Consider the following 27,910-nt stretch of genomic DNA (forward strand, 5'->3'; position numbering starts at 1 on the left):
TGCTTGAGCAGTGTTTTCTGCCCAGGCACTGATGGGTACTTGTCAGCATTGTTGTTGTTATTATTAAAGGTTCTTCAGTTGTTTTCCTGAAAGCTGATAAACACTCCATGAGGCAGAGATAAGACATCATTCAGTGGCAGTTTTGGGAGCTGCCCAGAGGATGGAACAATGCTGAAATTACAGGCAAGTTAGGAAGCAATGCTGAGGTCATTATGGCACAGTCCCAGAAACCAGTGTGCAGATCACACATGTGGCATGGGGCAAAGACAGAACTCTGCTGCTTTCTCCCTCATCTAGGGAACTCTCTCAGATGACAGCAGTTTACAGATGCTGCCACATCCAGCCACAGTCCAAGCAGTAAAATTATCTTCTAGAGCTCCCTCTGTAAATCTTAACACTACACTTGACAAGTTCTGTCCAGCTAATTGCCCATCACCCACAACTACTCCAGCTCAAATCTCCTAGTGCCAGCTTCTGCATTAGCACTAAAATCAGCTGTGCTATTTAGAACTGCCTTCAGCAAAAGTACCATGTTCTTTCCAGCTGATTATCCTTTATTCCTAGCTAGGTCAGGTAAAGAAAGCAGAATTTACACTGCATGAGGACACCATCAGTTATGGCCCAGCACCCCCTTCCTCAGAATCAAAAAGGTGCTACACAGTTCAATAAATACACTTAAGTTACTCTGAACATATCCTAGACCTACCAACATGCTACACAGCCCACAAAACTTCATCCACACAGTTCCCTTGGTGGTCACAAGGAATCACTACAAATTCATTCTGAGTCACTATTTTCCCATTTATTACTTGGGAAATCACTTTGGTAAGAGTGAGCTTTCACTAGAGGAAGCAGCTTGCGAATGCAAGTTTTGCAGAACTACATCTGTGCTGTGTTTCCTGGTTTCTGGACTGGCAGGTAGTTAGGACTGAAGCAGGAGCTGAACAGTGTCTAGAAGAAATTACCTGGACAGCCCTGACTCACATCTACCAAGTCCTAAAGCAAGAGCAGCTTTTGCCCCAGGCTGGAGGAGTCAGAGTGCATCATTCTGTACAAAGGCACAGACTGTGCCTGGGCAGTGCTAAAGGGCAGAGCAATAAAAGAGAGGTGCTCTAGCTGTCCCAAACAGGTTTTGTCTGGAGAGAAAAAACTGCTCACCCCTGCCCCAGGCCACGGGAAGAGCTGGAAACTGCTGTTGCCACCTGGTGGGCTTCGAGCCGACTGCTAAAGGAGAGGTGTTTGCAGCCACTTCTGAGAGCAGGCAAGGGCTGTGTCTGGAATAGCAGAGACTCTCAACTCAGCATTCTCAAAACATCCATCTGCAACTGAGGATTCCTCCAGCAGAAAGCTTTCAGGGAGGAAGAGAAGTAATATAATAAAGATGAGAGAGTGGAAGCTGTGTGTAAGCAGAGGTAGCCAGCTGACACAAGGGCCCTCACTGGCCTGCCAAACCATCTTGTCAGGAGCAGAGCACAAGATCTTCTCAGAAATGGCAGCAGTGGCCCACTTCAGGAAGAAAGCAAGAATGGGTAAGTAGCAGTGCAGCACTGAATGACTTTTCTTCAGCATGAGCTGAAGCATTAAAGTGACCTTCCCAGCACTTCCACAAGGATGTGCAGCAATTTTCCTGAGGACCCATCCTGCCTTTCTGACTGAGCTGGCCACCAGCAATGCCTGACTCTTCATTACCCATCTCTCTCTTTTCACCCCTCAAAAACAGGAGACTATTTCCATGCCAATGGAAATATGGAAATGGAAAACATTCAACCAAAGACCTCAAAGGAATGATTGCTTCCATTTTCAGTATGACCTAAGTCATAAAAAGCACAGAAAAGCCAGAGGCAGAGAGCTCTGCTGCAATTTAGCAGCTGTACAAATGCAGTCCAGGAATTCTGCTGTTAGAACCTTCCCTTAGACTACATTTTCTTCCCAGTTCATCCAAGCTACATCTCCAACCAGAGCAGAAGGCAAGACACAACAGCCTACAAAACATCATCCATCTTAGAAAACAAAACCAAAAACCCAAACAATTAGTGGCTTGAGATCAAAACACCTAAAGCCCAACCTTAACACAAAACTCAAAATACTCAGTTTGTAATCCTGTTTAATGCACCAGATACAACAAAAAGAGAAAAAAAAAAAAAGGGGAAAAAAAGGGAAAAAAAATAAAGAAAGAAAGAAACAAACAAAAAAAAGCAGGAACACATTAACAGGAACATCTGCAGTCAGTTGCCAGACCAGTCAGGGCTGGACCAAATTTCCAGCTTGCCTTATGGATGACTTCAAAACCTCCAGTGCACACCTGCTTTCATTAAGACAGAACACACACACACCTTGGCTGCCACCTTTAATCCCTTTATAAAAGGAAAAGCAGAATAAATGCACCTGGAGAGCAGGCACCTGAACTGGCTGCTTTCAGCTCTTCCACAGAGCCTGGTGGTGTTCATGGCCTCATTCCATGCTGCCAGAAACAACTGTTGCACATGTCTGGAAACCATCACACACTATGGCAGTAAGACTGGACAAGCAGCAGTATTTGCATGAAGTAGAGATTTACTGCTATGGTAACACTGGATCCCAAAGCCAGGCCATGCACAACTGGGAAACACATCAGGAAGCAGGTCTTTGAAAAGAGAGACCAGAGAGAAAGAACCTGCATCCAGGTAAACATAACACCCTAAAACAAAGGCCTGTGACTGAATGCATGGAAGCAGGGCCATGTTTTCTGGTGTAGGTGAAAAATCCTTAAGAAAGGAAATCCAAGGAAATGTCTTCTCCCCTCAGAACTCTACCTCTGTAACTGAGAACAATGCACTCCTAAATTTACCTAGAATCTCAGCATTGCTCAGAATCAAGGCAACACTTTCAGGCCAGTGAAATCCATCTTTGATCATGCCTGTCCATTCAGCTTAACACTAACTATTTTTTGCAGCTTTGAAACAAGAAAACTAATAGCAGCTGAAAAATTCTCAAATCAGTGAGTAACCTGCCAGCTCTTTATGGAGTGGTGGAAGGAGGAGAATGAAGGAGGATGTTCTACCAAAACTGAAATGATGACCCATTGCAGGGATGCTGTTTTTAGAAACAATTTCTTTTCAAGGAGAATTGAAGTTATTGGAATATTCATATTACCCACCATCAGCCCTGACCCTCTGAATCCAAGCAAGAAGTGAGGGAGACAGGGAGAGTTTGTGAAGCTCAGCAGTTAGTGGGTGAGACACTGGGTACAGTCCTGGAGGGACCATTTCTTTTGGTAGTGCATGAAGTTTTTCACATGTTGGTGCTCATCCTGGACTGGCTGTTAGCTGGAGTGAGCTCCCCTTGGCTACCCTCTCTTGGAGGAGACTGCAACAAGATCAAAACACATTTGAGTTAGTGATGTGTACACACCCTGCAGAGCACTTCCTGAGAGTGAAGCACAGCAGGGTAGCAGCAGGGGGGAGAGCATAATCCCAACTCAGAATAACAGAGGCTTTGCTAAAGCTTTGTCTACAACTTCTACATATAGCTCAAGAGAAGTCAAACCAGAACTTCTAAATCACTCTTACCATGTACAAGCTGCTGTTGGCCCTAGAAGTTGGATCCTATCTGTTATTTATCTATCACAGATATTAAAATACTATAGAATTGAACTTATTCTGTGGCAGAAGGCATGTCCTCCCCATGGACATTCTTGTGGAACGGCATCCTGGCAGGAATACTCCAAAGCAAGTCATTAATTTTTTCACTTTCTCTATTGAAAAAAAAAAATACTTCAAACAATCTTCTATTTTGATAAAAGATATGTGTCTGAAAAATTAGCCAGAATGAATTCTAGTTAAAATTCACCCAAGTAAATGAACTGCAAAGGACATTCTGCATGGTACAAGCTCAGAAACGTACTGCCTAGAAATCCTTGTTCCTTATGTCTTGAGTTTTTACTAGGGCAAGAATCTGTCCAGTCATGAGCACAACAAATCCATTCCCCTCCAGAATCTTCCACTCACCAACTTTAACAGTGGGGGAGAGCAAGAGGGGGAGAGCAAGAGGGGGAGAGCAAGAGGGGGAGAGCAAGAGGGGGAGAGCAAGAGGGGGAGAGCAAGAGGGGGAGAGCAAGAGGGGGAGAGCAAGAGGGGGAGAGCAAGAGGGGGAGAGCAAGAGGGGGAGAGAAAGAGGGGGAGAGAAAGAGGGGGAGAGAAAGAGGGGGAGAGAAAGAGGGGGAGAGAAAGAGGGGGAGAGAAAGAGGGGGAGAGAAAGAGGGGGAGAGAAAGAGGGGGAGAGAAAGAGGGGGGAGAGAAAGAGGGGGAGAGAAAGAGGGGGAGAGAAAGAGGGGGAGAGAAAGAGGGGGAGAGAAAGAGGGGGAGAGAAAGAGGGGGAGAGAAAGAGGGGGAGAGAAAGAGGGGGGGAGAGAAAGAGGGGGAGAGAAAGAGGGGGAGAGAAAGAGGGGGGAGAGAAAGAGGGGGAGAGAAAGAGGGGGAGAGAAAGAGGGGGGAGAGAAAGAGGGGGAGAGAAAGAGGGGGAGAGAAAGAGGGGGAGAGAAAGAGGGGGAGAGAAAGAGGGGGAGAGAAAGAGGGGGAGAGAAAGAGGGGGAGAGAAAGAGGGGGAGAGAAAGAGGGGGAGAGAAAGAGGGGGAGAGAAAGAGGGGGAGAGAAAGAGGGGGAGAGAAAGAGGGGGAGAGAAAGAGGGGGAGAGAAAGAGGGGGAGAGAAAGAGGGGGAGAGAAAGAGGGGGAGAGCATTTTAAGACTGCTCCAAGCCCCCCTGCACGCCAGCCATACCTTGACGTGTATCTGGTTGCGCAGGACAGCGGCTCGCAGGATCATGGCTTTGGCACGGCGCTGGAACTCTTTGCCCATCAGCAAAGACTTCTCGAAGGTTGTGCTGCGCTGATCTACGTCTCGAGCATAAAGAATCTGCAACCAATGCACAGAGCTGCAGACAGGAGCTACGAGAGGGCTCCACAGCAGCAAGCCCTTTGTCACAGAAATCAATCAGGTTGGCAAAGACCCTCGGGATCACCAAGTCCAACCCATGACCCTACTCTACGAAGTTCACCCCTAAACCATATCCCCAAGCACCACATCCAAAGGACCTTTAAACACATCAGGGTTGGCGACCAGGGAACAGGCCAGGGAACAGGGTTGTGCACCAGGGAAGGGAGCTAGGGGCTCATGGAGTCTGAGTTTACTCCCAGATGAGCCCTACTGAAAACAAGAGTCACAAAGGGATGAGTACCCCAGGAACAGAGCATTTCTAATCTTAGCACAGCCTTTCAGTCTGTCACCTGTGGCTCAGAAGCACTCACCTTACTGTGAGAGTCTATTCTGGCATTGATCAGTCCCTCCAGGATCAGCTGAGTAAGTTCATCTTCCAGAGCAGCCACTGTGGTATTGAAGGCAGTGGCCATCTTGCGCATATCTGCTGACACGTAGGGGCTGAAGTACTAGGCAGAAGAAAATATTCAGTTGCCAAGTGTACTCCCCACCCTCTGAAATAACATGAGGAAAGCAGTTCCAGAGAGGTGGCCTCTCACTGTTCATCCACCTCTCAGGATTATGGGCACAATTACCTGGATAAGGGCACGATTTCGAATCTGGGTATAAAGCGTCCTGACGTGAGGCGCAAGGTACATATCCAGCAGCAGGTTGTCCTGTGCCACAATGAAATGAAATACATCAACAGCTGAGAAGCAGCCTTCAAAAATACACTGTTCCTATGTTCTGAACCATGCATTTAAACCTTAAGGCCATTGCACAAGAGCAAGCCACCACCATAAACCAAGAATGAACAGAACTAGCAAAACATTACAAATGTATCGCTACCCCTCACTCCCTGTTAGTGTTCAAACCATTCCCAGTGTCCCACCACCTCAGGACAGAGAAGACACAGAAGACCTGGACACTCTAGTAACTACTTTTCAGAGTCACTGCTTCTCACAGAAAAATAAGTGAAGGGAGTTTTTTTTAGGGTCTGTTCTGCACTGCTCCCCTGCAACTCACCTTCATCTCATCCAGCATCTTCAGGCACGAAGCATATTTAGATTCATAAAACTTGAAGATGATATCACGAACCTGTGGCTCCAGCTCCAAAAATAATTTGAAGGAGCTACAGATAAAGATGGTAATGATCAGACACTGGAACACCCCACAACCCCATCACTCCAACTTGCAAGTTTACAAACTCTCACTATCACTTGAGGATTCCAAGAATTTACTCTCTAACAGACCCGACAGCCCATTTTCAGCAGGACTGGGAGCCTGGAATTGAGAAAGATGCAGCACAGCATCAGAGCCGTGGGGAAGGAAGGCAATAGACTTTTGACAAACCAAGCAGTAGAAGTGGTTGTCCACACAAAGCAACAAATGAGTGAGAATAGGTCAAAAATCAGGATATACCACCAGAAAACACAGGCCACATCTGTGCATGCACTGTGGTCTGTGCTGGCCAGCTTTGTTCCCTGTCACAGTACAGCCTTCACCAAGTGCAGCACAGCACAGGCAGGTTCAACATGCAGCTGTCTCAGGAAAATAATCTTTCACAAGCATGGGACATCTTTGGGATGTACATTCTTTCAGTGCTCTCCCAATTTTCCAACAGAGATTTCCAAACCCTAGGATCTCACCCTCTAAATCAGCCAATATAAATATCAGGGTAACAACCCTTTTTCCATCTCCATCCAAACACTTAGCTGCCAGGAATTCCCTATCATTGTAATTCAATCTATGACACACAAATGTCCATTTTCTTCCAAAGACTGCAATTCTCTTAGCCTTGTACACTTCAAGTGGTAGCAACAATCATTAAATTGTATTAATACAATTAACAGACAGCAGAGTGAGTGGTAACATGAAGGCAAATTATCTTATGGCTGCCTCCTGTAGGGCTCTGTCCCCCTCATTTAGTATCTGATCTGGATTGCTGATGGAGATGGAAAACAGGGGTGTGTAGATGTTGGATTTGATTCAGGTTGGAAACTTCCATTAAATTAGGAAAATCTCAGCCGTGTTTTAGACAGTGAAATGTCACTTAATACTAAAGTCAAACCAAGGCTCAGTCATTCTTTCTCTCCTGTAATAAGATACCTATTGCTCCTGCCAGAATCCACCCTCAAAGTCCCAGGTACCAAAAGACGTCCAATATATACAAATTCCTCTCAAGGCATCACTTACCTGCTGGAGATAACATTTCGTTGTAGTTCCTGACGGTCAAAGGTAGCAAGGGCACAGAGACCACCATAGACAGCCACATTGCTAGGAGATAACAGCTAGAGAAAGAGGGAGAGACCTGTCACTGATGACTGAAACAGCAGCAGCTGGAATTCAGTATTCTAACCCAGGCCTTTTCTTCACACAGTAACAAGATTAGTCCTTGCCAAACGCAGTGGAAGCGCTCAGCATGCTCTCAGGCATTCCCCCAGACTGTCCATTGCTCAGAGAACAGAAACCAGTTTCAGCAGCCAGTCTTTTGACTGAGCTACACAGATAAGTATATCTCACAGGTAATTCTTTGTGATCTAGAGTACATCATTCTGAGAACCCAAACCCAGAGACTTAAAAAAAAAAAACAAACAAGCAAACAAAAACCCCAAAACCACAGTTCACAGCACTACCAAGCTGTACAGGGGTGCTGTGAGAATAATTACAGTATCTGAATTATACAACCTAATGCATAGAACCTCCCCTCCCAGATCCATATCCACACAGCTCCCTCTTGGTCCTCACCTCAGGGAAATCACAGTGATCAAATGATGCCAACAAGAAGCACTTTGCTGCCTGTTTGTACTTCCGAGCAGCCAGTTCTGCCAAGCCTAGAGACCAGGAAAAGCAAATCCTTTGTTTATGACAGCAGAGAAATTAGGAGAAACTGCAAAATTTGGGGAGCAGGACAGGTTCCCACACAGCTGCTAGTGCCTGCAGCACTGAAGTGAAATGAGAATCTCAGACAGTATATCTGGGATCCTTTGAACTGCAGAGACTCCCACTGGCATTCTCTCTGAAGAAACTCAGAGAGAAGAAAGAAATAGCAAAACCAAGCCAGCAGTTTCAGCTTCAGTAAATGTTGCATTTCTGGTGAGAACATACAAAATCTGTCAAACCTGTCAAAAAACCCCCAAGCACACAGTGTTCTCAAAGAGACTTCTGGAGAGCTACCAGACAGAAAGATGAGCAGACAAGAGGGGAAGCTGAAGGATTCACTCACCTGCTGCACATTTCAGTTTGGTGAGAATTGCTTGTGTCTGGCTGTCTCTTTCCCCTCTTTGCTAAAAGATGGGAAAAAAAACAGTAGTGAGCAAGCAGTATGAAAACCATTTTGATTACAACTGCCCTTGGGACATTGCATCCTAATAACTAACTTGCAAATCTCATCAGCAAGATTACTTCATCTATTTGTCTTGGGAAAGATGGCAAGAACGGAGGATGGGAAATCTCTGGTTTTACCACAAATGGAATTTCCTACACATATATCATGGGAGAAAAGCAACAATGTATCTCAAAAGGAATAGTACAGCAGCCAGGGAGGCTGATGAGAGGAAGAACAGACTATAAGACAAAGAGTGTCTTATAGAATCATAGAATGGTCTGGGTTGGAAGGGATCTCTGACAGTCATCTAGTCCAACCCCCTCCCCTTATAGGGAGCAAGTCATAAAGGTGGAAAGGAAGAAATTGTTTTACAAGTTTTCGAGACAGAAAACAAAGGGAAAACTACATAAATTAAAAAGCAGGACCTTACTTCTGCAATTTCTGGTGTAGACTCAGCCTTGCTTACATAGCTCAGAACATGAGACCAATTCTGGAGGTAGACACTGACCTGGAGAGAAACAGCACAGAATAGGCACTGATAAGTGGTGCTACCGAGATAAGCAACATCACTGCAGACACAAGAAACGTAACCAAAGTACAGAGGAACTTTACAGCAGGCATCAGAGAGACACCAAGTGCCATTTCCTGCCAACCTTCCTACCTTGATGACATTCAGACACATGTTGATAACGTGTTTAGCACTGGTGCAGTAATCACGGGCTCGAGAGTAACACTTGAGAGCGTTGCTGAGGTCCCCACAGTCAAGGTAGTGGTCACCCAGGTCATCATGGCCTCTCCTGGAGCACAGGAATTAAAATACCAATGAACTGTGTGCACAGAAAGGGACACAGCCAGTTTGCTCCCAACAAGCAACTCAACACCCTGACCTGTGTTTAGGTGCCTGGAGGAGCAAAATGCTCTTCCTTGCTCCAGCAGAGCCTTCTGCATCTCACCTGATACTCTCCTTGATGGAGTTCCCTTTGTAATTTTTCAGATCTGTGTCGAGTTTCTCCAGTTTAAGAAGAGCTTTCTTGCGTGTAGCTTCCACCCAAGCTGTGTCAAGAGGAGGGGGTTCAATTCCACTGTCAGGGACAGCATCAGGTGTATTCTGCAGTTCTCTGAAAGGAAAAGAGTTTGAATGGGGCTGTTATACTGCAAACTTTTCACAACAGAGCTGTGCCAGGCACCTGGCACTGTTACCTTAACTGCAGCCACAAGAGAGACCAAAGAGAGAACAAGGATGGTGGGGAAAAAAAGACTGCTGAGCTTTCCAGACAAAACAGTAACAAAAGCACCAGAGATGTTTACAAGTTTTCAAAATTATCACAGCCATCTTTTCAAGGTATTTTGTTAACAAGCAAGTTCTTGTTAATTGTGAAGAATTAAGCTGCTCTATAAATCAAGGGCAAGTTAGTAAGAGTGCTGCAGTGGATTATATTGTATGAGAGTATTCAATGGCTGTGAAGAGTCACTGAATCTAATCAAACATCTCTAGACAGTACATTGGGTGGGTGTGTTGACAAGCTCTCCTCTTTCCAGCTATAAGGCAATGGTTTACTAGCAAAGCTGCACTGCACAGATCCTTCCCAACCAGTTCAGATCAACACACCTACTTGCATTGAACTTGCTTTCTTATGTTGTAAAAAAAAAAAAAAGCAAACCCACATTTTGAGCTTTGGGTTTTTTTGTTTGGGTTTGGGGTTTTTTTTTAACATACTGTCACACATACATGGTAAAGACTCCCAAGGCAAAACAATAAATCTGCATGGCAACAAAAATAGTACAAATCTAGGAAGTGCAGGTAGCAAAGTGAAGTATCAAATGCTTTGCTTAACAGCAAACGTGTTGTTAGGGAGGAAAAAAAAAAACAAAGAAACCAACAAAAGAACCCAAACCAATAACAAAACCCAAACAAACCAAACCAACAAAAATCCACCAAAACAAGACAAACAGTTAGATAAAGCTTCAAATTCATGAACACAAAGCATCTAGAAGAGGCTTCATCTCTATAACCTACCTAAGGAAAGACAACATTAAGATTTGAAGCAGTTACAGGAGCTAACCTCTCCTTAATATCTACCTGTAGCCTTTGAAAAACAGCAAGACTTCAGAATGAGATTAAACTAAGAGAATGAGATACTGTCTTCAGTGGTTAGTCTTTTCTAAAAATGTGAGACCTTAGCCCTGTACACACAAACACACATTTCACTGCCATCAGATCCTAAGAGCAAACACAACCTGCATAACAAAATGACAGTGCTAGGTGCCAAGCCCCCCACTGCTGCACATTGACTGGTCTTAACTCAGTCTAAAAAGCTCCCAACTTTCCCCTGATCTCTTAGTTACCTGGTGGCCTCAGACAACTTCCTGTGGATTTCTTCATACACATCAACGTTGAAAGTTCTCTGGACAAATGACAGTGCCATCTTGAGAGCTTCCACCCGCAGCTGTGGGCAGTGATCAGCAATGAACTGCAGCCGCTCGATCCGCATCAGCCCGCTGTAGCTGGAGGCATACTGCTCCAAGTCCTGCAGACAAAGCCAGGTTGTAAAGGGTGAGGAAGGCAAAACTAAACCAGGCTGCTGCACTGTCGCCTGCACCCATTCTCCTGCAGTCCTCACCCCCTCATGACTCAGAACATTTCTGCTTTCTTCAAGCAGTTGTATGTTCCTCAGAAATACAGAGTCCGTTACAAGTGACCTTTTTGCTTCCAGGGCAGATGCTGTCCCTTAAGACCAATGTAGCACTTAGTAATTGCTAAAAATAGCACATTGTCAAGGATCTGGAGGTGCTGGAATATGTGCAGAGAAGAGGCACGAGGATCATCAGAGGGCTGGAACACCTCTTCTGTGAGGATACGCTGAAAGAGTTGGGGCTATTCTGTCTGGAGAAGAGAAGGCTCCGAGGAGATCTTATTGTGGCCTTCCAGTATCTTAAGGAGACCTACAAGAAAGCTGGGGAGGGACTTATTAGGGTGTCAGGGAGTGATAGGACTAGGGGGGATGGGAAAAAAATAGAAATGGGTAGATTTGGATTGGATGTTAGGAAGAAATTCTTCCCCATGAGGGTGGTGAGACACTGGAACAGGTTGCCCAGAGAGGTGGTAGAAGCCTCATCCCTGGAGGTTTTTAAGGCCAGGCTGGATGTGGCTCTGAGCAACCTGATCCAGTGTGAGGTGTCCCTGCCCATGGCAGGGAGGTTGGAACTAAACAATCCTTGAGGTCCCTTCCAACCTTAACAATTCTATGATTCTATGATTCTGTCCTTTGTACTGAGGTTTCCTAACCCAGACAACCATTCCAGATGTAGTTTTTCCTTGAAAAACAGTTTCCAAGTGACAATTTGCCTTTTTTTTTTTTTTGTTCATACTAATTCCTTAAAGTATCTCCCTTGAGATCAAACAGGGGCACTTACTCTTGAGGAAGGATCTGAGGTTTAAATTCTGAACACTTAACAGAGGGAAGAAGCTTTTCAAAACCCTAGAAGGAAGAAATGTAACCCACTAGCCCTCAGCCAGCACATACCAGAGTGGGGTTCTCCACCACATAGTTGATATCAGGTGCATTTTGCTGATCTTCTTGTGGATCCACGTCAATCTGCATCGGCTCAACTGCACCCTGGAACAGCAAAATGAGGTCAAATGCAGCTTATTACATTTGAGGACAAAATAACTATGTGGTTAAATCCATGAAGGAGTTGCTTAAATAGGCATTACATTATTTTCATTAATAATACATTAAAAAAAACAAACACCTCTCAGTCTTTAAATGCGTTTAGGATCTATCTCTAGCAACACCACCACTCAGCATGACACTTGGTCTAAAATAAACAGCACTAAGGCTCAGCACTTGCACAGAGCATTTTGTTTTGATTTTGTTTGGCAGATTATCAAGCAAGAAAGTGAAAGGGTCAACAAATCTGATTCTTCAAAGTACCTCAGGCATGTATACTAAATTCCAAATGACAATCTACTTCTCTTCCCTGGGCAAGAGCAGGCACTCAAGCAGCTCCAAGTCAAAAAGTATCCCAAAAACTCACCAGAACCTTTGAGAGCTACTTTAAATGCATAAAAGTTAATATTTCGTAGTGGAAATACATAAAGGTAACAACTGTTAAACTTTTGAAAAGCAGTTAAAAGTATTAAGAACACAATGCAGGATGAGAATTCCAGTTTCTAACTAAACATTGGGGGAAAATGTATCTGCACTGCAAAAATCTGCCATCAGTTGAACTATCCTACTGGAGTTACCTGAGTACAACAGTTTAGGTAGATTTTCTTTTGCACAGGAACAACAGAATTTTATTCTCCCAGTGTATCTTGCACTGCTTTGAATGACAAGAGGAACCATACCAGCACAGTGATCTCAGTAAATATCATCAACACAATACCTGAGCATATTCCCATTTAAGATTCAATTTATTATGCAGTCCAGGAATGCTATCATGGAATTCTTTTCCTCCTCCTAGCAAAATGTGTGCTGAACATTCTCCTTAGGGATGACTGGTGTGCAGATATTACCATAAGCAACACCTGACTTGGGGCAAATTGCATGAGTTGACCTCACAAAGCACAAAAAAGCCAACAACCAAATTATTGCCCTAGTCTCATTGATTTTGATGTCTGTTAAGAAATCAAAGATAGAGAGAGGGTTTCTTCAGCTGGGTTGGTAGTTTCTGTCTGTTTGTTTGTTTTCTGTGAGGAAGAATAGGGCAGATCCAGATTTCTTAACTCTAAGAATTAATGCATCTTGTATTCTCTCACTGCCTGTTTCTTCTTTCCCAGCTTGGGATATACCACACACACACACACATATCTCAACACTCATCTGAAATCTGCCAAAATGTGAAGTAAAAGCATGTAGAAGTTTGTTTCCTAGTTTGTTATTCTTTGCATGAAGGAAAGGGAGGGGGAATGCAAACAAGAGTCTGATTGTCCAGATCACCACTCAGCAAAACTATGCATAAAAACACTTATGTCACCACATGTCAAGACCATTACTTTTTCCATTTTAATCTACCTTACCTCTTTCCTTACATCACAAATACTGTCAGGGTTGGCATTTTTAGGCTGTTTACCTATCATAGTAAAAACCTGACAGGGATTCCTCAGAAATCAACATGACAGAAACTAACAGCAACTGCAGCTGGTGGAACAGAATGATTTGTGTCCTGCTATGCTGGTTTGCTGTTTCTGTATTTGTCTCCTAACTGCCAAATAAAGAAAAACCCAACAGTAGGCTGGAAATCCCACTAGAACATGCCAACTCTGACATTTTCAAGGTAACTCTTTATTTTGGAAGGAATATGTAAGGTTTACTTAAGAATTACTCACAAGCCAAATAAAATAATGCTCATTCCCCAACACTTTTTGAGCATCCTATTGGAAGGCACCTCACAAGGCCTCATACAGTAAGCTACTAAACTGGCACTCAAAGCTGAATTCTCCTGCACTTCAAGCTGTACTCGAGAGGAAGAGGTGTGACCTGTCAGATCTGCCACTGATGAAGAAGCTGAACTGGATACTGAACTATTCCTCATCCTGTCCCGACCTTCCAAGCCTCCGAGCCCTAACACAGATCTTGTTTTAAAGGGAAGAAAGACAACTCACAATTTGCACGGTTACTGAAAGTAACACACCAACACCCACCGGACTCCTACAGCTTTCCCCGTATTCAAGACTCAGTTCCTCTTCATCCTCCACCTCATTATCCTCTCCCCTCATACCCAAGCCCTACCTACGGAACGCACAACGAGAAAATCAAGCAAAGGGACCGCAGCAGCAGCAGGGAACACCGCGGGTGCGAGCGGACGCTTGGCTGGGCGCTGCTCCTCGGCAAAGATGGAGGAAACGACACCGACATAGTCGGTGGAAGGGCGAACGAGGGCCCAGTGCGACCGAGAGCGGCTCCCCTTCTCACGAAGCAGCCGCGGAGCCTAAGGAAGGCCGCACCGCGCCACCCGGAGGCCGCGGCAGGCCCGGGCTGAGCCGCACTGCCGGACACCGCGCAGGAGGGACGCCGAGCACGGCTCGCGGCGGGTCCATCGGGAGAGCGCTGCCGGGGGCAAGGGGAACGCTTGCCCTGTACCTGCAAGTTAAAGACCTGGACGGGCAGCGGCATCCTTCCCTCGCGGCCGCCACTTCCGATCGGCCTCCCGCCCCCTTGCCGGCCCCGCTTCCACTTCCGGGTCGCGCGGCGCCGCCAGACCGCATCCGACAGGTGAAGCCCTTAAAGGGGCCGCGGCCCGGCGCGCCTCTCCCGCCGGGGCACCCTGCGGCGTGGGAGTGCCTGGGGCTCTCGTCGTCCGTGGGGCCCGGCCGCGCTTGCTGGGCCACGCTGCCTGGGGAGACCATCCCCACGGGTCAGCGCGGCCTGGGGTGCCCGGGTGCTCCCCTCCGCCAGCAACTGGCGCTGCCACCACCTCCCGCATCGCAGTGGCTGCCTGGCCGAGACTGGCCGGGCTCCCGACGCCGGTCCGTCCGGAGCCGCCGCCCGCCCGCGGGGCCATGAAGCGGCCGCGCAGCGCGGTGGGGGCCCGCGGGGCTGCAGCATGAGCGGGTCCTGCCTGGGGCTCCGCAAGGCCTGCTTCCTACTGTCCGTCAGCGCTGCTGCCCTCCTCCTCCTCTTGTTGCCGCGGGGGCAGTCCCCCGCCGCGCCCCGCCGTCGCCCGCCGCCCGCCGCCGGGCCTAGTGGCCCACCGCTGCAGCGGGCGGGCACCGGAGGGAGCGGTGTGCACGGCACACGGGCGGGCTCTCGTGGGGAGCCGAGCGGCGGGCCGGGGGCCGGGGTGGGCGGCCGGGGCGGAGGCGCCGCTGGCAGCCCGCAGCCTGCGCTGAAGGGCCGCCTGGGACCGGCCGGGGGCTCGGCTAGGGAGAGTCTGGAGCTGAAGGACATCTTCATTGCGGTGAAGACCACAAGGAAGTACCACAAGAGCCGGCTGGACTTGCTTCTTCAAACCTGGATCTCCCAAGCGAGGGGACAGGTGAGGCTTTGCTAGCGGGCTGGGATGGGCAGCTAGGAACCTTGTCCCTCTGCTTTCCGGGACAGCTGCTGCACTTTCTTGTTGAGTCTTTCCTTGCACGTGTTGAAAACATCTTTCTCTGTAAGACTGAGAAGGATCGTGTTACCCAAACACTTATCCGAACCTCTCTCCAAAAGAGTTCGTTGGTGATGCAGCAAGTTTGCTTGCAGCCTGGGATTGGTAGTCCAAGCAGAGAAAAGTTTGCTGACTTTTGTATGACAGTAGAAAATACTACAGCAAAAGTTCCCTAGTGCTGATGCATCTAAGCTAAGGTAGTTCAGTGATTTGGGCCTTTCCATAGGACAACCTGGAATTTGTTCCCTTGTTTGGGAATGTCAATCCATTCAAGCTTATTAATGCAATGTTTCCAGCAGTCAGGACAAGACAGCATTACTGCCAGGCACTTTCCACCCTGACTAATTCTTTCCTTTTAGCTTGCTTAACACCTGTGGGATGACTTCTAGCCAGAGAGAGGAGATGGAGGAGATGAAGTTGTAAAGGGAAGTGGTTCCAGAAAAAAAAAGTTAGTCATTCCTATCTGTAAATTGTCTTGTCTACACCCTGAGATGAGGAGAGTAGAATCTTGGATGCTTTATTGAAACGAGATTCTTCTGGTTTGCAGTGCAAAAACTTAGCAGAGGAGGCAAGGGCTGAAGTTGCTGGGGTTCTCTCCACCACCATTCCCCACTCACAATAGCTCCTTTGAAATAAACTAAGATGACAAAACTGAGCAAAGCTGAAATTAGTTTCTAAAATTCTCAACTGTGGACACACCATTTCTGTCTCCCACAGACCTTTATATTCACAGACTGGGAGGATCGGGAGCTGCGCCTGAAAGCAGGTAAGATGTGTAGCAGAAGTGCATGCAGGCTGTTGGACTGAGTTTTGTTTCTATCAGGCTTTCCTTAGAAGCCCTCATTTCATGCTGTACAAACATCAAGTTCAAATGCAGAAAACTTCTCCTTCACAGGAGAATATGCTGCTCCTACTTAACTTGCCACCTGGACAAGATGCTTGGAACTCCTTGAACACAGAGTTCACCTTTGCACCCGCTTCCTTCCTGTTAGTGAGCTTAAGTCTGTCTGGTCCAAAGTTATATTAGGCATTTCCTTTGTACACAGTCTCGTGGCACTATTTTTACCCCTGGACCCACACCCTATTATGTGCTTTACAGCTTGCATACCGTATGCATAACCCATGAGCCCTGCTGTAGCCTCCATGTGTGCAGCATATGCACTTCAGATGTGCAATATTAGTGCCAAATGTGCACTTCTTTTGTAGTCTTCTTTGGACTACACATGCTTCTCAAACCTGAAAGGGCTGAGCTTTATTTTTCCAGGGGATCATATGATCAACACCAACTGTTCTGCTGTCCATACCCGGCAAGCTCTCTGCTGCAAGATGTCTGTGGAATATGATAAATTCCTGGAATCTGGGCAAAAGTAGGTGAAACACATTGTTCTGATTGACTTTGTTTCTTCCAGTTCTGTGTTCACAGGAAACTTGAGTAACCTCCTCTGCCTCCAGTAAGGAATGCAGTATTAGCTAAAATGTGGTGAGCATAGGGAAGGGAGTACAGCATGAAACAGTGTTTGTAAACAAGCATCATCTGAAAGGTGGAAAGGATGATAATCTAAGGGGGGGTTACTAATTTCAGCCTCTCCACAGAATGAGGATTTGTGGTGCTTTTCAGCTTCCAAGGTTTGTAATTCAAGACAATGGGAAACAAGCTCCAAGCCTGAAAGACCTTAGTCTCATCTCTAAACCTCTAACTCATTCCTTTGTAACTGCTCTGCAGTAACTCTTACTTTGTTTTGTTTGAAGATGGTTTTGCCATGTGGATGACGACAACTACGTGAACCCTCGGACTCTCCTGCGTCTCTTATCTGCCTTCTCACACAGCCAGGATGTCTATGTGGGGCGACCAAGCCTGGACCATCCCATTGAAGCAGCTGACCACGTCCAAAGTGATGGATCAGTAAGAAAACTCTGCAGTTACTCTGAGACACATCTTCTAAGGTTTGAAAAGCTTGAGAGTTCAGAGGATCCTGTCATTAGAAAACCCAGTAATTTAATCTTCAGGCAATGAATATGGCCCTGGTTGTTTTCAGAGATAGGGTGCTGGCTTAAATGAACCTCCAATCTAACCTTGTATGCATATGTACAGGAGAGTTTGACTCCTGGGTGGATGTCTGTTTTTTTTTCCTTTACTCATGTATGTTGATCTCCCTCATGTTGAGGTGAGGAAGGCCTCCCCATCTGAACTCTTTCTTGGGCAGTGTTCCTTGGTTTAGGGTTTTGGCGTTTGTTTTTTTTGTTTTAAGAGCAGTATCACATTGTCATTAACTTGAACCAACCTCCAGAGGGTACCACTCTCAGATGGGTGACAAAGCCTCTCTGGGTATATAAGGCATTTCCAGTAGAGTGCTTAACCAGGTTTCCAAGAAGTAGAAGCAAACACACCTCAGCCACAAGATACATGTGCTAAAGGACAGATCCTCATTAGGTCAGCTATATTGACAGGCCTAAAGATAAATCAATCCACTGGCCAGAAAGTCAGTTACAAAGCAACTGGTTAGGGAAGGTCATGCAGCCAAAGTGTCTCCTTGGACATGGAGCCAAGGGACTTAGAGATCACCTTTCATTTCCTCAGGGAAATTGAGCTGGCTCTGACCCTTGATTAGAATGGTCAAGGGACAGATGAAATTGAGTAGGAATGGGGCTACAATTTCTCATTTTGTGTGGCCTACCTCAGTTCTGGTAACTTGATGGTTCACTTGCTGTTGGTGCCAGAAAGCATTTCATTTGAGAGAGCAGCTAGCTGGGCTTTCAGCAGCCTAAAGAAACAGGAATTAATCTGTAGCCTTGTTCTGACTCGTGCAGTATGCAATATCCAATAGAACCTCAGGTGGCTTTTCCTGCCCAGTCAAATGGAAAAATAAAAAATGATCAGTAACTACCATGTGTTTTCTTGTTTCTCTTCAGAAGACAACCGTGAAGTTCTGGTTTGCCACAGGGGGAGCAGGGTTCTGTATCAGCAGAGGTCTCGCCCTGAAGATGAGTCCCTGGGCCAGGTAAACCCTGATCCTAGCTGAGCTCCATCACTGTGTGTTTGGTAGGCTTTAAAGCATGTTTCATCACATCTCCTATTCCTTGTCCCACAGCCTGGGGAATTTCATCAGTACCGCAGAAAGAGTGCGTCTCCCTGACGACTGCACCATTGGCTACATCATCGAAGGGCTGCTGGAGGTAAAGCTCCTGCACAGCCCCTTGTTCCATTCCCATCTGGAAAACCTGCAGAGACTACAAGGCGAGTCTGTGCTGCAGCAGGTAGGGCTGAGCCTCATCTTTTTTTGTAATCACACCTCAGTCTGATCAGAATGAAGTCTTCTCCACAGCTTTAGCACTCCTCAGCAAAGAAGGATGTCTGCAGATTTGCTCAGAGCTGTGTCCTGCCCAGTTCCTTCATTTAGCCTTTTAGTACACTTTCACCCTAGCCAGTTAGATCACATAGCTGTCCCCTCCTTTGGGGTCACTTTCTGCTACATCAAGCCTAAGCATGGTGTTATCCATCTCCTTCTAAACTCCTGATTTGCCATGAGTCACAGTAACAGCAGGTGTGGAAAGAGGCAATGCTTAGTTTGCCTGCCGTGCAGGAAAGGGTTTCTGTCTTTGTCCAACAAAGTCTTGGCCTGAATTCATGCTGTTCAAAAAGATGTGTTGTAGCCTTGGCAAGTACTTTACCAATAACTATGACATAGTATTGATCATTTTTAAGAATAACTTGTCTGAATCCCCAAAATCTTACTGCTTCTTAGGAAAAAACAAGTAGTTTTTATTGAACTGCTGGGTTACTATTTTACTGATGGGCAATAGATGGAGCTGTGAGGCTGTAGCCAGAAGCTCTGCCTGGCTTTTACTGTTTGGCACCATGAAAAAAAACAAGAGTGTGGTTTTGCCCCTACAAACTGCTTGGTTTTATTTTCCTGGCAATTGTATCAGGCAGCAGAAATGTACACTTGGGGCCAAATTCCAGCATGATGTAATCTCCTTCATATTAGTGAATTTAACTGTTTCTTTGCGACTGTAACAGCTAATCCAAAGTCCAGGATATCTGCAGTTAGAAAATTTAAGTCTTCTTGTACCTGGAATCTGAAGATTTCTTAGTACAGTGCTTGTGTGGAAGAGTAGCACTGAATTGGAGTTCCAGAGATCTAAATTTTATTGCCAGGTTTGTCACATGGCAGTCCCTTGCATGCCATTTAACATTTGGATGTGTCTATTTTCCCCCTGCGCTGAGACACTACTATTGCAGACTTCAGGTGAGGGTGAACATGTGTTATTTAGTGAAGGTACAGGCATTAGCAGGATTAATGCCCTGACAAAGCTCACAGTTGTAACTCATCTTGTCCTTCAGGGCAATGCAACTTCCATCTCCTTTGCTTATCTTCCCACACTGCCTTTAGATGAGCAGTGGTCCATCTGACAGCCACCATTCAGTGCTGATACTGCTTATGGCAAAGCTAACTAGTTTTCCAAATGTAAGCCACCCTTCAGATTAAACAGGATCCTTGGAGTCTTTCTTCATACCTGATTAATCATCTTCTTATTCCCACTTCTTTTCTGTATTAGTGTTAAATTTATTTGCTTTAATAGGTAACCCTAAGTTATGGGGACCCTGAGAACAAGCACAATGTTGTGAGTGTGGGAGGAGTGTTTGGCCTTCAGCAAGATCCAACACGGTGAGTATCCACTTCCAAAACAAGATCTCCCTGTCTTGTTCACCTTTATCAGCTGTAAGATGACCAGACCCACTGACAAGGTTGTTCTCTCATGTCAGCACCTCTGTGGCTGTGCCAAAGGCAAGGTAGAGTCACCCTTGGCTCTGTTAGTGTTTCAGATTCAATGCTGCTGTGTTTCTCATATGGAGAATTCCAGTCTAATTAATTTTTCTTTTTCTTTTTTTTTTTCCCCAACAGATTTAAATCTGTCCATTGTCTGCTCTATCCTGATACTATTTGGTGCCCTGCTAAGAAGAGTCGTAATTCTTGACTGGCTGCTGACACCTGTATCTTCCCTAGTTTTGCGTAAGACAGGAGGTGTGGTGAACTCTTGGTGTATTTCTTTCTTTTAGTGGGAGACAGTCAGCGGAATCTACAAAGAAGGTAGACTCTATTTGCAAAAGCAAGAAGGTGTGGTTTGTTCAGCTGCAGCCTGGGACATGACAAGAAAAATCCTTATTCCTTTGTGCAGTGGCTCTTCATATAATGACCACAGTCACGTGTAGAAGTCACTTCACACTTTGGTCTGAGATCATGTGAGTCAGTGCTTGGACACATCCTAGGCAAATGCAGTACTTGGAATGATACCATTCTTACTACTGTTAGGGGCTTTTAGAGGCCATTGTCCTGGAGCTGGAGTGCTATAGCAGACTGTAGTCCCCATGGTGACAAGAGAGGGGAAGCTTTCACTCATCTTTCTTGGGAACAGAATGATTTAAGAGCTTCTGCGGCCTGCCATATTAAAACTGCACCTGTGGGCTAGAACAGGGTCTGTTTGTAAACCCCCTGAAGTCCTGGAATCACTAGTGTGAGGAAGGCTGAAAGCCTTTGTCATGGAGAAAACCCTGTGGAAGGGTAAAGCTTACTGAGGACTGGATAAGAGTTGCTTACAGTGCACATTCTCCCATGTAGTCCTTGTGTACCTCCCATGGAGGTGATTGTCAGGCTTGGCTCCCTTTCCAGCTGAATTGCAGTGGTTGTTGATTATGATGATGGTCTGCCAGGTCCAAGACTAATCCCTTGATACTTGATACTGAAGAAATATTTGCCAGACTGGATGGTAACCACATCTCCTGCTTTGCCCACAGCAGGTTGTATGAGCTAGAGCATGCTCGTTGGCTGATGAAACATGCTCTGTTTCTGGATCTTTTGCTGTCTGTGACGGAGGAGGAATGTTAGATAGCTGTAGTGCCCTGAGGAAGTTTTGGACTGTATCATTTGAAGACCTTTAATTGTATGATTGTGGTTACTCCAGTTCAGCTTCTTCAGATAATCTTTTGGTTATGGTCTAGATCAGTGTTTTTTTCTTCTTAATGTTCCAATAAACAGTTCTTGCAGTCTCTAAAAGGAGACTACACATTCACATAAAGGAAGAAATTCAGCATTGTAGCACTATCACCTGCTGCTGCCTTTTAAATAATCTTAGTTTTGAAAGTGGAAGAAGTGGGGCTCCATAGGTTTACTTTTCTGTCAGCCCAAACTTCAGCCATGTGCAATCCCTACCCAACATGAAGAAGAGCATTAAAAACATCTTTGCAAAACCACCGTTTACTCTCCCAAACTCTTCAGAAAACACGAGCTGGTTTAGTGCAAGAGCCTAAGGTTGAATTCTGGGGAGAACAATAGGATGATATTGTAGAACCATGGAACCATGATTAATGGCTAGAATGTGGACTTAGCAAAAGTTTCAGGTTTCTGAACAGCTGTGCTGGGCTGTGCTGTGGACTTCAGCCAGCTGCTTAACTTCCTGCCATTAGAAAAGGGGTGTAATGTGGACAACTGCCTGCAGTGTATTCAAGTGGGAACTCAGCAGGTATCAGCCTCCTGAAATACACTGTTCCCTATGCTCTTGTGTATAGCACAAACCTTTCAGCATTTAACCTGGGTACCCTGTCCTCTCTGCATGGTTTTAATGAGCTTGTTTGCTGCTCAGTGGAATTGACTGATACTTGCTGCAGTCCTGCAGCTCATTCTTAAATTTGTCCTTTGCGTCTACTAAGGTGACCATGAGGTATGGGAATAAGAATGCTGCAGGGATCTGGATCAAAGTCCAGCTAGCACAGTGGCTCTTCTCTAGCAGGTACACCTGTAACACTGACAGCCCGTTGCAGAAAATAGAGGACTTGTGGAATAATAGGTTGTGGTATGTTCTACCTCTCTGTTAGGTCTTGGGCTCACTAGAATTGAGGCATTCTGTGGTTTAGTAATTTGCCATTAATAGCTCTGGAAATTCCTGTACCTAAATAGCTGCTTTTTTTTTTTAAACACTAATCAGGTTCCTGTTTTCAATATCCTGTTAGCAGTAAGCTTTGAAACTTCATGAGGTCTTCAAATACTGATTCTGAACTCTTCTGTTGGAGCTTTACTTCCTCATCCACTGGTAGCAGCCTCTTGTAAGATCCCAGACAGCATGGGCTTGGTAGTGATTATGTGGCAAACTACAGTTCAAAACTGGCACCACTTCATATGAATGGCAGCAAAACTGGGTGGCAGAAGTTTCACACCAGTTACTGGTCACCCTAAACGAGGTGTGCCAAAGAGGCAGTGTATGGTAAGCTAGTAGGGTGTTCATTGAAGTGAAAAAGGACTTCCTCCTCCTGCATGGCAATACAGAACTGTTCAGTCTGTGCAAGCTTCTCCTAAGGGTTTCTTGTACTGACGATACAGCAGGCTGTGTAGATATATTGGGATGCAGCTTTTTAATCAATCTACTGTCTCATACATAAAGTGATTCTACAAAATAAATATTTAAATATGTCAAAGGCTGTGTTTTGTTACGTTTCTTAACATGTGCACTTAAGTAAGAACCACAAACCCTGTAATCCAGACAACTCTAGAGCCTCCTTTCAGGCTGCTGTGATGCCAAAGGGCCAAAAATCCTGTGAGTTGGATGACACAGACATGTGGAAGAATGAATGTGGATGAGAAGAATTTTTGCAGATGATTAACAAAGTAAAAGAATTTAAGGAAGGAGTACATTAATTGTTGTAAACTTAGTTCTTTTTGGTTATGTTGCTGCAGTTACTAAATATGCCACAGAAGCTCTTGAATTAGAAGCCTCAGAAAGCAATGTCTGAAGTGTGTAGTGTTACCAGCAGACCTGTCAGTAGGGTGTCTGTGCTCTTCTGCCCTTGCACAATGCCAGCTCTGCTAGTCAGTAGTTGGAACTGCCACGTTGGCTATTACTGGAAGTAAACTCTGGTGCAGTAGCTTACCTACGACCTCTTTAGTATCTCTAGCCTGGTTTTATGTTGTACCTTCCAGCCCACTGTTGTCACACAGGTGCTTGCATGAGCAATCCTGTTGCCTAGGCAAGCACAGCAACTGATTTTCTAGGCAATGACTTAGACTAGGGCTGCCTATGAACTTCATCAGCACCTTCCATGAGGCAGAGAGGGCAAGGTCTTCTCATTACCTGGTGAGAAGCTTGGGCCTCTGTGATCTTTTGCTGTAATGCTTTAGTTCAATCAGAGCCAAGAAAATCTTTACATGCCTGGTCTCTGGATTCAGGATGATCTCAGCAACAGCCTCTGGCTGCATCCTCTCGGAGCCCGTGGGGCTGCACAGGGTGGGTCTGCTTCATGCCCTCACTGCAGGTGCCTCGGTGGAGCAGCGCCCGGGGCCGACACTGCCAGGCCTCCATCACCGGTTCGGGGCCGCGGAAGCTGTACGGTCCTAGCACGGGGCAGGTCCCGGGCCCCGCCCCGTTCCCGGGCCCCGCCTGTCCCGCCCGGCGCCGGGCTGAGGGGCCCGCCCAGGCCGCAGTTCGCCCGCAGCATGGAACCGTATCTCAGCTTCCGCGGCCGCCGGGCCCTGGTGACTGGAGCTGGCAAAGGTGGCCGGGCAGCGGGCCGGGGAGCGGGCGGGGGCCGGGGAGCGGGCGGGGGCCGGGGCTGACGCCGTCTCCCCGCAGGGATCGGGCGCGCCGTGGCCGTGGCGCTGAGCAAGGCCGGGGCTCGCGTGACCGCCCTGAGCCGTACCGCCGCGGACCTGGAGAGCCTCGAGCGAGAGGTACCGGGACCCCCCGGCACCCCTCCCCACCGCCAACCCCGAGCCGCTACCCCGGCACCCACACCGGGAGCGCTCTCCCCTGTGACCCCTCCCCCGAGCCTCCCGGCTCTCCCCTGGTTTCCCCCCGCCGCCCGACCCACGGAGGCTGCCCTCGCCGCAGTGCCCCGGGATCAAGTCCCTGTGCCTGGACCTGGCCGACTGGGACGCCACGGAGGCGGCGGTGAGCGCGGCGGGGCCCTTCGAGCTGCTGGTGAACAACGCGGGAGTGGCGATGCTGCAGCCCTTCCTGGAAGTGACAAGGGACGCCCTGCAGCGGTGAGTGCCGCGGCCCCAGCTGCTGCCGGCGGGGAGGTGCTGCCCACCAAGCCTTGAAAAAACGGACGTGGGAAAGCGTGGGAATGCACCCCAGAAACTGGTGCCTTTCAGGAAAGGAAGCTGCTTGTGTGTAGGCATCAGAAACGCCTAACGTCCAGTCGTTCGTTGATCGTCTGCTTAGTCTGTAGTCTACTGTGCTTTTTGTACTTTACCTGATCACCTTTCACCCTGTAAAGATCAAAAGGACACCCAGTGAAGCACTGACGCTGTTCCGCAGTTACCGAGTAGCCAGAGCCTGCAGTTTGATCTCAGCTGGTGGTATGCAGGCACCACACAGCCTACACTGGAGAGACGAGTGCCTTGTGCTGTTAGTCCAGCTCACAGCTGCCAGTCTAGCTCCAGCTCAGGCTCTGCCACTTTGAAAGGCAGTTGTCCGTAAGGCAATTCTCATAGAGAGAAGACAAAGCCAGCTAAAGGACTATAAAGTTGGCACGATGGGAGATTAAATTTCCTTGCTGCAGTAAAACTTCTCTCAAAAGATCCATAGTTCCAGTCTGGGGGGTGAGCTTTAGGACATGGTGAGTCTACATCCTTCTGAGAAGATGGGTTTTGCTTTGGCTTTACATTAAGAACAGCTGTTGTGGGTCTATAGTAGCAGATTCACTTGTGAGTAGAATGTAAAATGTATGGATTCTGCTAAGACTGTTCTGCAGAACTAGCAGGTAAAAAACTGACCAAAGAAGGACTTTGTAGAAAATAGAAAAAAAGCTGCTTTTACAGATTTGTTATTCTAAAGCCATGTGAAGGGTTTGATTGACCAAAGAAGAGTCACTGGCTGAGACCCAGAGCTCCCTGTTTAAACTTTAATAAAGAAACTTAGATTGTTCTGCTAAAGAACAGAGTCCTCCTGGAAGCATGACAATGCAGGAGTGCAGCCTCCCCTGCACACTAAATAGCTTAGATCTAATGAAAAGTGATTGCTGAAAGCATGCAGTTGTTCTTGCTAGCCAATCAGCTTGGCCTTTCCATCTTCCAGAGTAGAGCCAGTGTTTCCAAGATACCAGCAGCACTTGTCCTCTGCTGCCTTCTAGAACAACTCTGTGGCCTGGCTGCAACCACTCTGTAACTTTTATATTTGATTTGTAGGTCTTTTGATGTGAATCTTCACGCTGTGCTTCATGTTTCCCAGGTGAGGAAAAACTCTTACTGCAGTTGTCTCTATGAAGAGCAGTGACTAAGTTATTCTACACAGTGGAGATAAGCGTTCACTATGGGGCTAAAGGGACTGTAACCCAAAGTCACCCTGACAATATGCATGTACAGCCCCTTCACTGTCTTTGACTCTCTCTCTTGGAAGTGGGAGGCAGTGAGGACTTAATTCCACCAGATATTTCTGCTCTTTTGGCTATCACAGTAGCCCAGCAATATTCCTACTGGATGAAACAGTGATTCCTCCTGTTCTGATTCTGCCATCCCTTCTTTGTTCTCCTACCTCCTCCCAGATAGTTGCTCGACAGATGATTGCACAGGGGGTGCCAGGTGCTATTGTGAACGTCTCCAGCCAGGCGTCCCAGCGCGCTGTACGGGACCACGCTGTTTACTGTGAGTGCCTGCAGCTTTAGCAGTGCCCTTCTTTCTGACTTCTGGAGACCCACAGCCACCAAGCTGCTGGCTGCCAGTTCTGGGCAGTGAAATACTCTTATCTGTTCCAGACCAAGTGCTAAGCACTTAAATGCCTCCTGTTCTTCTCTTGAAGGTTCCACAAAAAGTGCTTTGGATATGCTGAGCCAGGTAATGGCAATGGAACTGGGACCCCACAAGGTAGGATTCTTTCTCAGAGCAAGAAAAATGTGAACCTCAGCATTTCCACTCAGAGCTGTTTGGTTTGACTTATTGTTGCTCTTGGTCCCAGATTAGGGTGAACACTGTGAACCCCACAGTGGTTATGACTGACATGGGGAGAGCTAACTGGAGTGATCCTCAGAAATCTGCTGCCATGATTAGTCGGATTCCACTAGGAAAGTTTGCAGGTGAGTGGTGTAGACTTGTTGTCAGGCTGGGCTCTTGCATCTTCCCTCTAACTGACATCACAGACAAGAGGCCCCTTGCCTTCTCATGGGCAAAGTCACAACTCTGCTGCATGGCTGTAGCTGAATTCCTGAAGCACTCGATGAGGACAGGCTGAGAATCATCTCCCCTCTTCTACAGCCTTCTCCTCTTAGGACAAGTGAAATGCACTTACTCTTGCTCACAAATATGACTGGGAGGGAAGCAGTGGTGCTTGCTCTGAACTAAGCATCATCTGATCACAAGGACCTGAATGTCCAGCTCTCAGCCACATTGTCCTGTATACTACACTATGCAGTCTAGCAGTGGAGCTACATCTCCACTCCAATGGCATGTAGATGTCAAAGGCATACCTGTTGGGATACTTGTTCTCCTAGTACAATTTGAGGAATGTTCTCTGTATTTGATTCCAGAGGTGGATGATGTGGTGAACAGCATTCTCTTCCTGCTGAGTGACAAGAGTGCTATGACAACTGGCACCTCGCTGATGGTGGATGGGGGATTTCTTGTCTCCTAAGACGGCACCTGAATTGCACATCTCATACTGGTACTGCATAGATAGAACCTGGATAGAAAACAGTGAAACAGAGCAAGCCTTGCTGGAGAAGAAGGGCAGCAGGGCTGGAATCTGTATGAGAAGGAAGGCTGCTTATATAATAAAGCTTCACATACACCGTCATGGAGAATGTTTATTGCACCAAATAAGGTTTTATCTTGTCACTCTACATGATGATTAGAAATTGAACCTGTCTTTCTTCCAACCCTATTCCCTCCCCCACAACCCTTCAGAAGCTCTCCCTGTTCATCCAAATCCATAGAGCCCACCTGCACTTTCAGTGGGAAGGGAAAGAAGTTAGCAGACTCCTCATTGCTTCCTTTGCTGTCTTTAGTAGAAAAAAAACAAAACAGAGGCAACAACCACAGCCCTGCTCTGCAGAGACTGGATTTGGGGGGGGAGGCCCTGCTAAAGACTGATGGGGGGAGCAGCACCACACTGTCCTAGGGTGTGCGCACACGAAAAGGCAAATACCTGGATTGCACAGAGCTGTTTCCCTCACTGAGTTTGGCTAGTACCCAATAAAGCACCTAATGATTAGTTCTTCAGCTTCATATCTCGTTTACCTCAACCCCTTCCGGGGCTGGTTATGATTTAACAGTCTCAGGCACATATCTGCTAGAGCACCAATTTGTTAACTGTTAGCCACTGTAGGCTGGGCAAGGAGACCCTACCGCTCTCCTAGCTGCTCTTGTCACTCAGCACCATTCACACCAGCTCCCTCCCCACTCCCACAAGGATCTTCACCACCTGTTTAAACCAGGTGTTTCCAGGACAGGATGGATGTCTCAGCCCTTTCAGCTTGGGGTTTAGGAGAGCCAAAACCACCTGTTACCCCAAGGAGCTACCTTGCCTTCCCCACTGTACCTCCCCTGGGGGCTT

The 27,910-nt window shown here is 46.8% G+C and overlaps 3 protein-coding genes across 6 annotated transcripts; 2 read left to right on the forward strand and 1 right to left on the reverse strand.

Moving 5' to 3' along the window:
• Nucleotides 1–3,137: 3,137 nt before the first annotated feature.
• On the reverse strand, nt 3,138–14,397 carry GPS1 (G protein pathway suppressor 1). Of its 4 annotated transcripts, XM_054394011.1 has the most exons (15): nt 14,354–14,397; nt 13,687–13,856; nt 11,803–11,924; nt 10,625–10,806; nt 9,232–9,396; nt 8,940–9,075; nt 8,709–8,786; nt 8,177–8,237; nt 7,699–7,784; nt 7,147–7,241; nt 5,977–6,082; nt 5,547–5,627; nt 5,283–5,420; nt 4,756–4,890; nt 3,138–3,345 (listed from the first exon to the last, which is right to left on the reverse strand). In XM_054394011.1, the coding sequence occupies exons 1-15, from the start codon at nt 14,395–14,397 to the stop codon at nt 3,271–3,273; spliced, it is 1,674 nt and encodes a 557-aa protein (XP_054249986.1). In that variant the 3' UTR covers nt 3,138–3,270. The 4 variants fall into 4 exon arrangements, with proteins under 4 accessions (XP_054249986.1, XP_054249987.1, XP_054249988.1 ...); XM_054394012.1 differs by lacking the exon at nt 13,687–13,856 and having other exon boundaries at nt 11,803–11,895; nt 14,365–14,397; XM_054394013.1 differs by lacking the exons at nt 5,547–5,627; nt 13,687–13,856 and having other exon boundaries at nt 11,803–11,895; nt 14,365–14,397.
• Nucleotides 14,398–14,827: 430 nt separating this feature from the next.
• Nucleotides 14,828–20,358, forward strand: RFNG (RFNG O-fucosylpeptide 3-beta-N-acetylglucosaminyltransferase). Its single transcript, XM_054393681.1, has 8 exons — nt 14,828–15,259; nt 16,091–16,139; nt 16,638–16,740; nt 17,123–17,276; nt 18,284–18,372; nt 18,463–18,628; nt 19,955–20,040; nt 20,278–20,358. Exons 1-8 carry the CDS (start codon nt 14,828–14,830, stop codon nt 20,348–20,350), a joined length of 1,152 nt encoding a protein of 383 aa, XP_054249656.1. The 3' UTR covers nt 20,351–20,358.
• Nucleotides 20,359–23,838: 3,480 nt separating this feature from the next.
• DCXR (dicarbonyl and L-xylulose reductase) lies at nt 23,839–27,110 on the forward strand. Its single transcript, XM_054393930.1, has 8 exons — nt 23,839–23,914; nt 23,993–24,090; nt 24,251–24,405; nt 25,552–25,594; nt 25,908–26,007; nt 26,162–26,226; nt 26,318–26,435; nt 26,886–27,110. The coding sequence occupies exons 1-8, from the start codon at nt 23,857–23,859 to the stop codon at nt 26,987–26,989; spliced, it is 741 nt and encodes a 246-aa protein (XP_054249905.1). The 5' UTR covers nt 23,839–23,856; the 3' UTR covers nt 26,990–27,110.
• The last annotated feature ends 800 nt before the right edge of the window (nt 27,111–27,910 follow it).

The sequence above is a fragment of the Indicator indicator genome, chromosome 29 (assembly GCF_027791375.1).
Source record: "Indicator indicator isolate 239-I01 chromosome 29, UM_Iind_1.1, whole genome shotgun sequence".
Taxonomy (NCBI): Eukaryota; Metazoa; Chordata; class Aves; order Piciformes; family Indicatoridae; genus Indicator; species Indicator indicator.

What these genes read in the sequence shown, in the direction of transcription:
- RFNG (XM_054393681.1), top strand. Translation starts at nt 14,828, where the DNA reads ATGAGCGGGTCCTGCCTGGGGCTCCGCAAGGCCTGCTTCCTACTGTCC. An exon ending in ACGTCCAAAGTGATGGATCA is followed by an intron (nt 17,277 to 18,283) that starts GTAAGAAAACTC and finishes GTTTCTCTTCAG; the next exon opens with AAGACAACCGTGAAGTTCTG. An exon ending in CTTCAGCAAGATCCAACACG is followed by an intron (nt 20,041 to 20,277) that starts GTGAGTATCCAC and finishes TTTCCCCAACAG; the next exon opens with ATTTAAATCTGTCCATTGTC.
- DCXR (XM_054393930.1), top strand. Translation starts at nt 23,857, where the DNA reads ATGGAACCGTATCTCAGCTTCCGCGGCCGCCGGGCCCTGGTGACTGGA. An exon ending in ACAAGGGACGCCCTGCAGCG is followed by an intron (nt 24,406 to 25,551) that starts GTGAGTGCCGCG and finishes TTTGATTTGTAG; the next exon opens with GTCTTTTGATGTGAATCTTC. An exon ending in TCCACTAGGAAAGTTTGCAG is followed by an intron (nt 26,436 to 26,885) that starts GTGAGTGGTGTA and finishes ATTTGATTCCAG; the next exon opens with AGGTGGATGATGTGGTGAAC.
- GPS1 (XM_054394011.1), bottom strand. Translation starts at nt 14,397, where the DNA reads ATGCCGCTGCCCGTCCAGGTCTTTAACTTGCAGGTACAGGGCAA. An exon ending in TGGTGGAGAACCCCACTCTG is followed by an intron (nt 10,807 to 11,802) that starts GTATGTGCTGGC and finishes CTTTGTCTGCAG; the next exon opens with GACTTGGAGCAGTATGCCTC. An exon ending in GAAATCGTGCCCTTATCCAG is followed by an intron (nt 5,421 to 5,546) that starts GTAATTGTGCCC and finishes TCTTCTGCCTAG; the next exon opens with TACTTCAGCCCCTACGTGTC.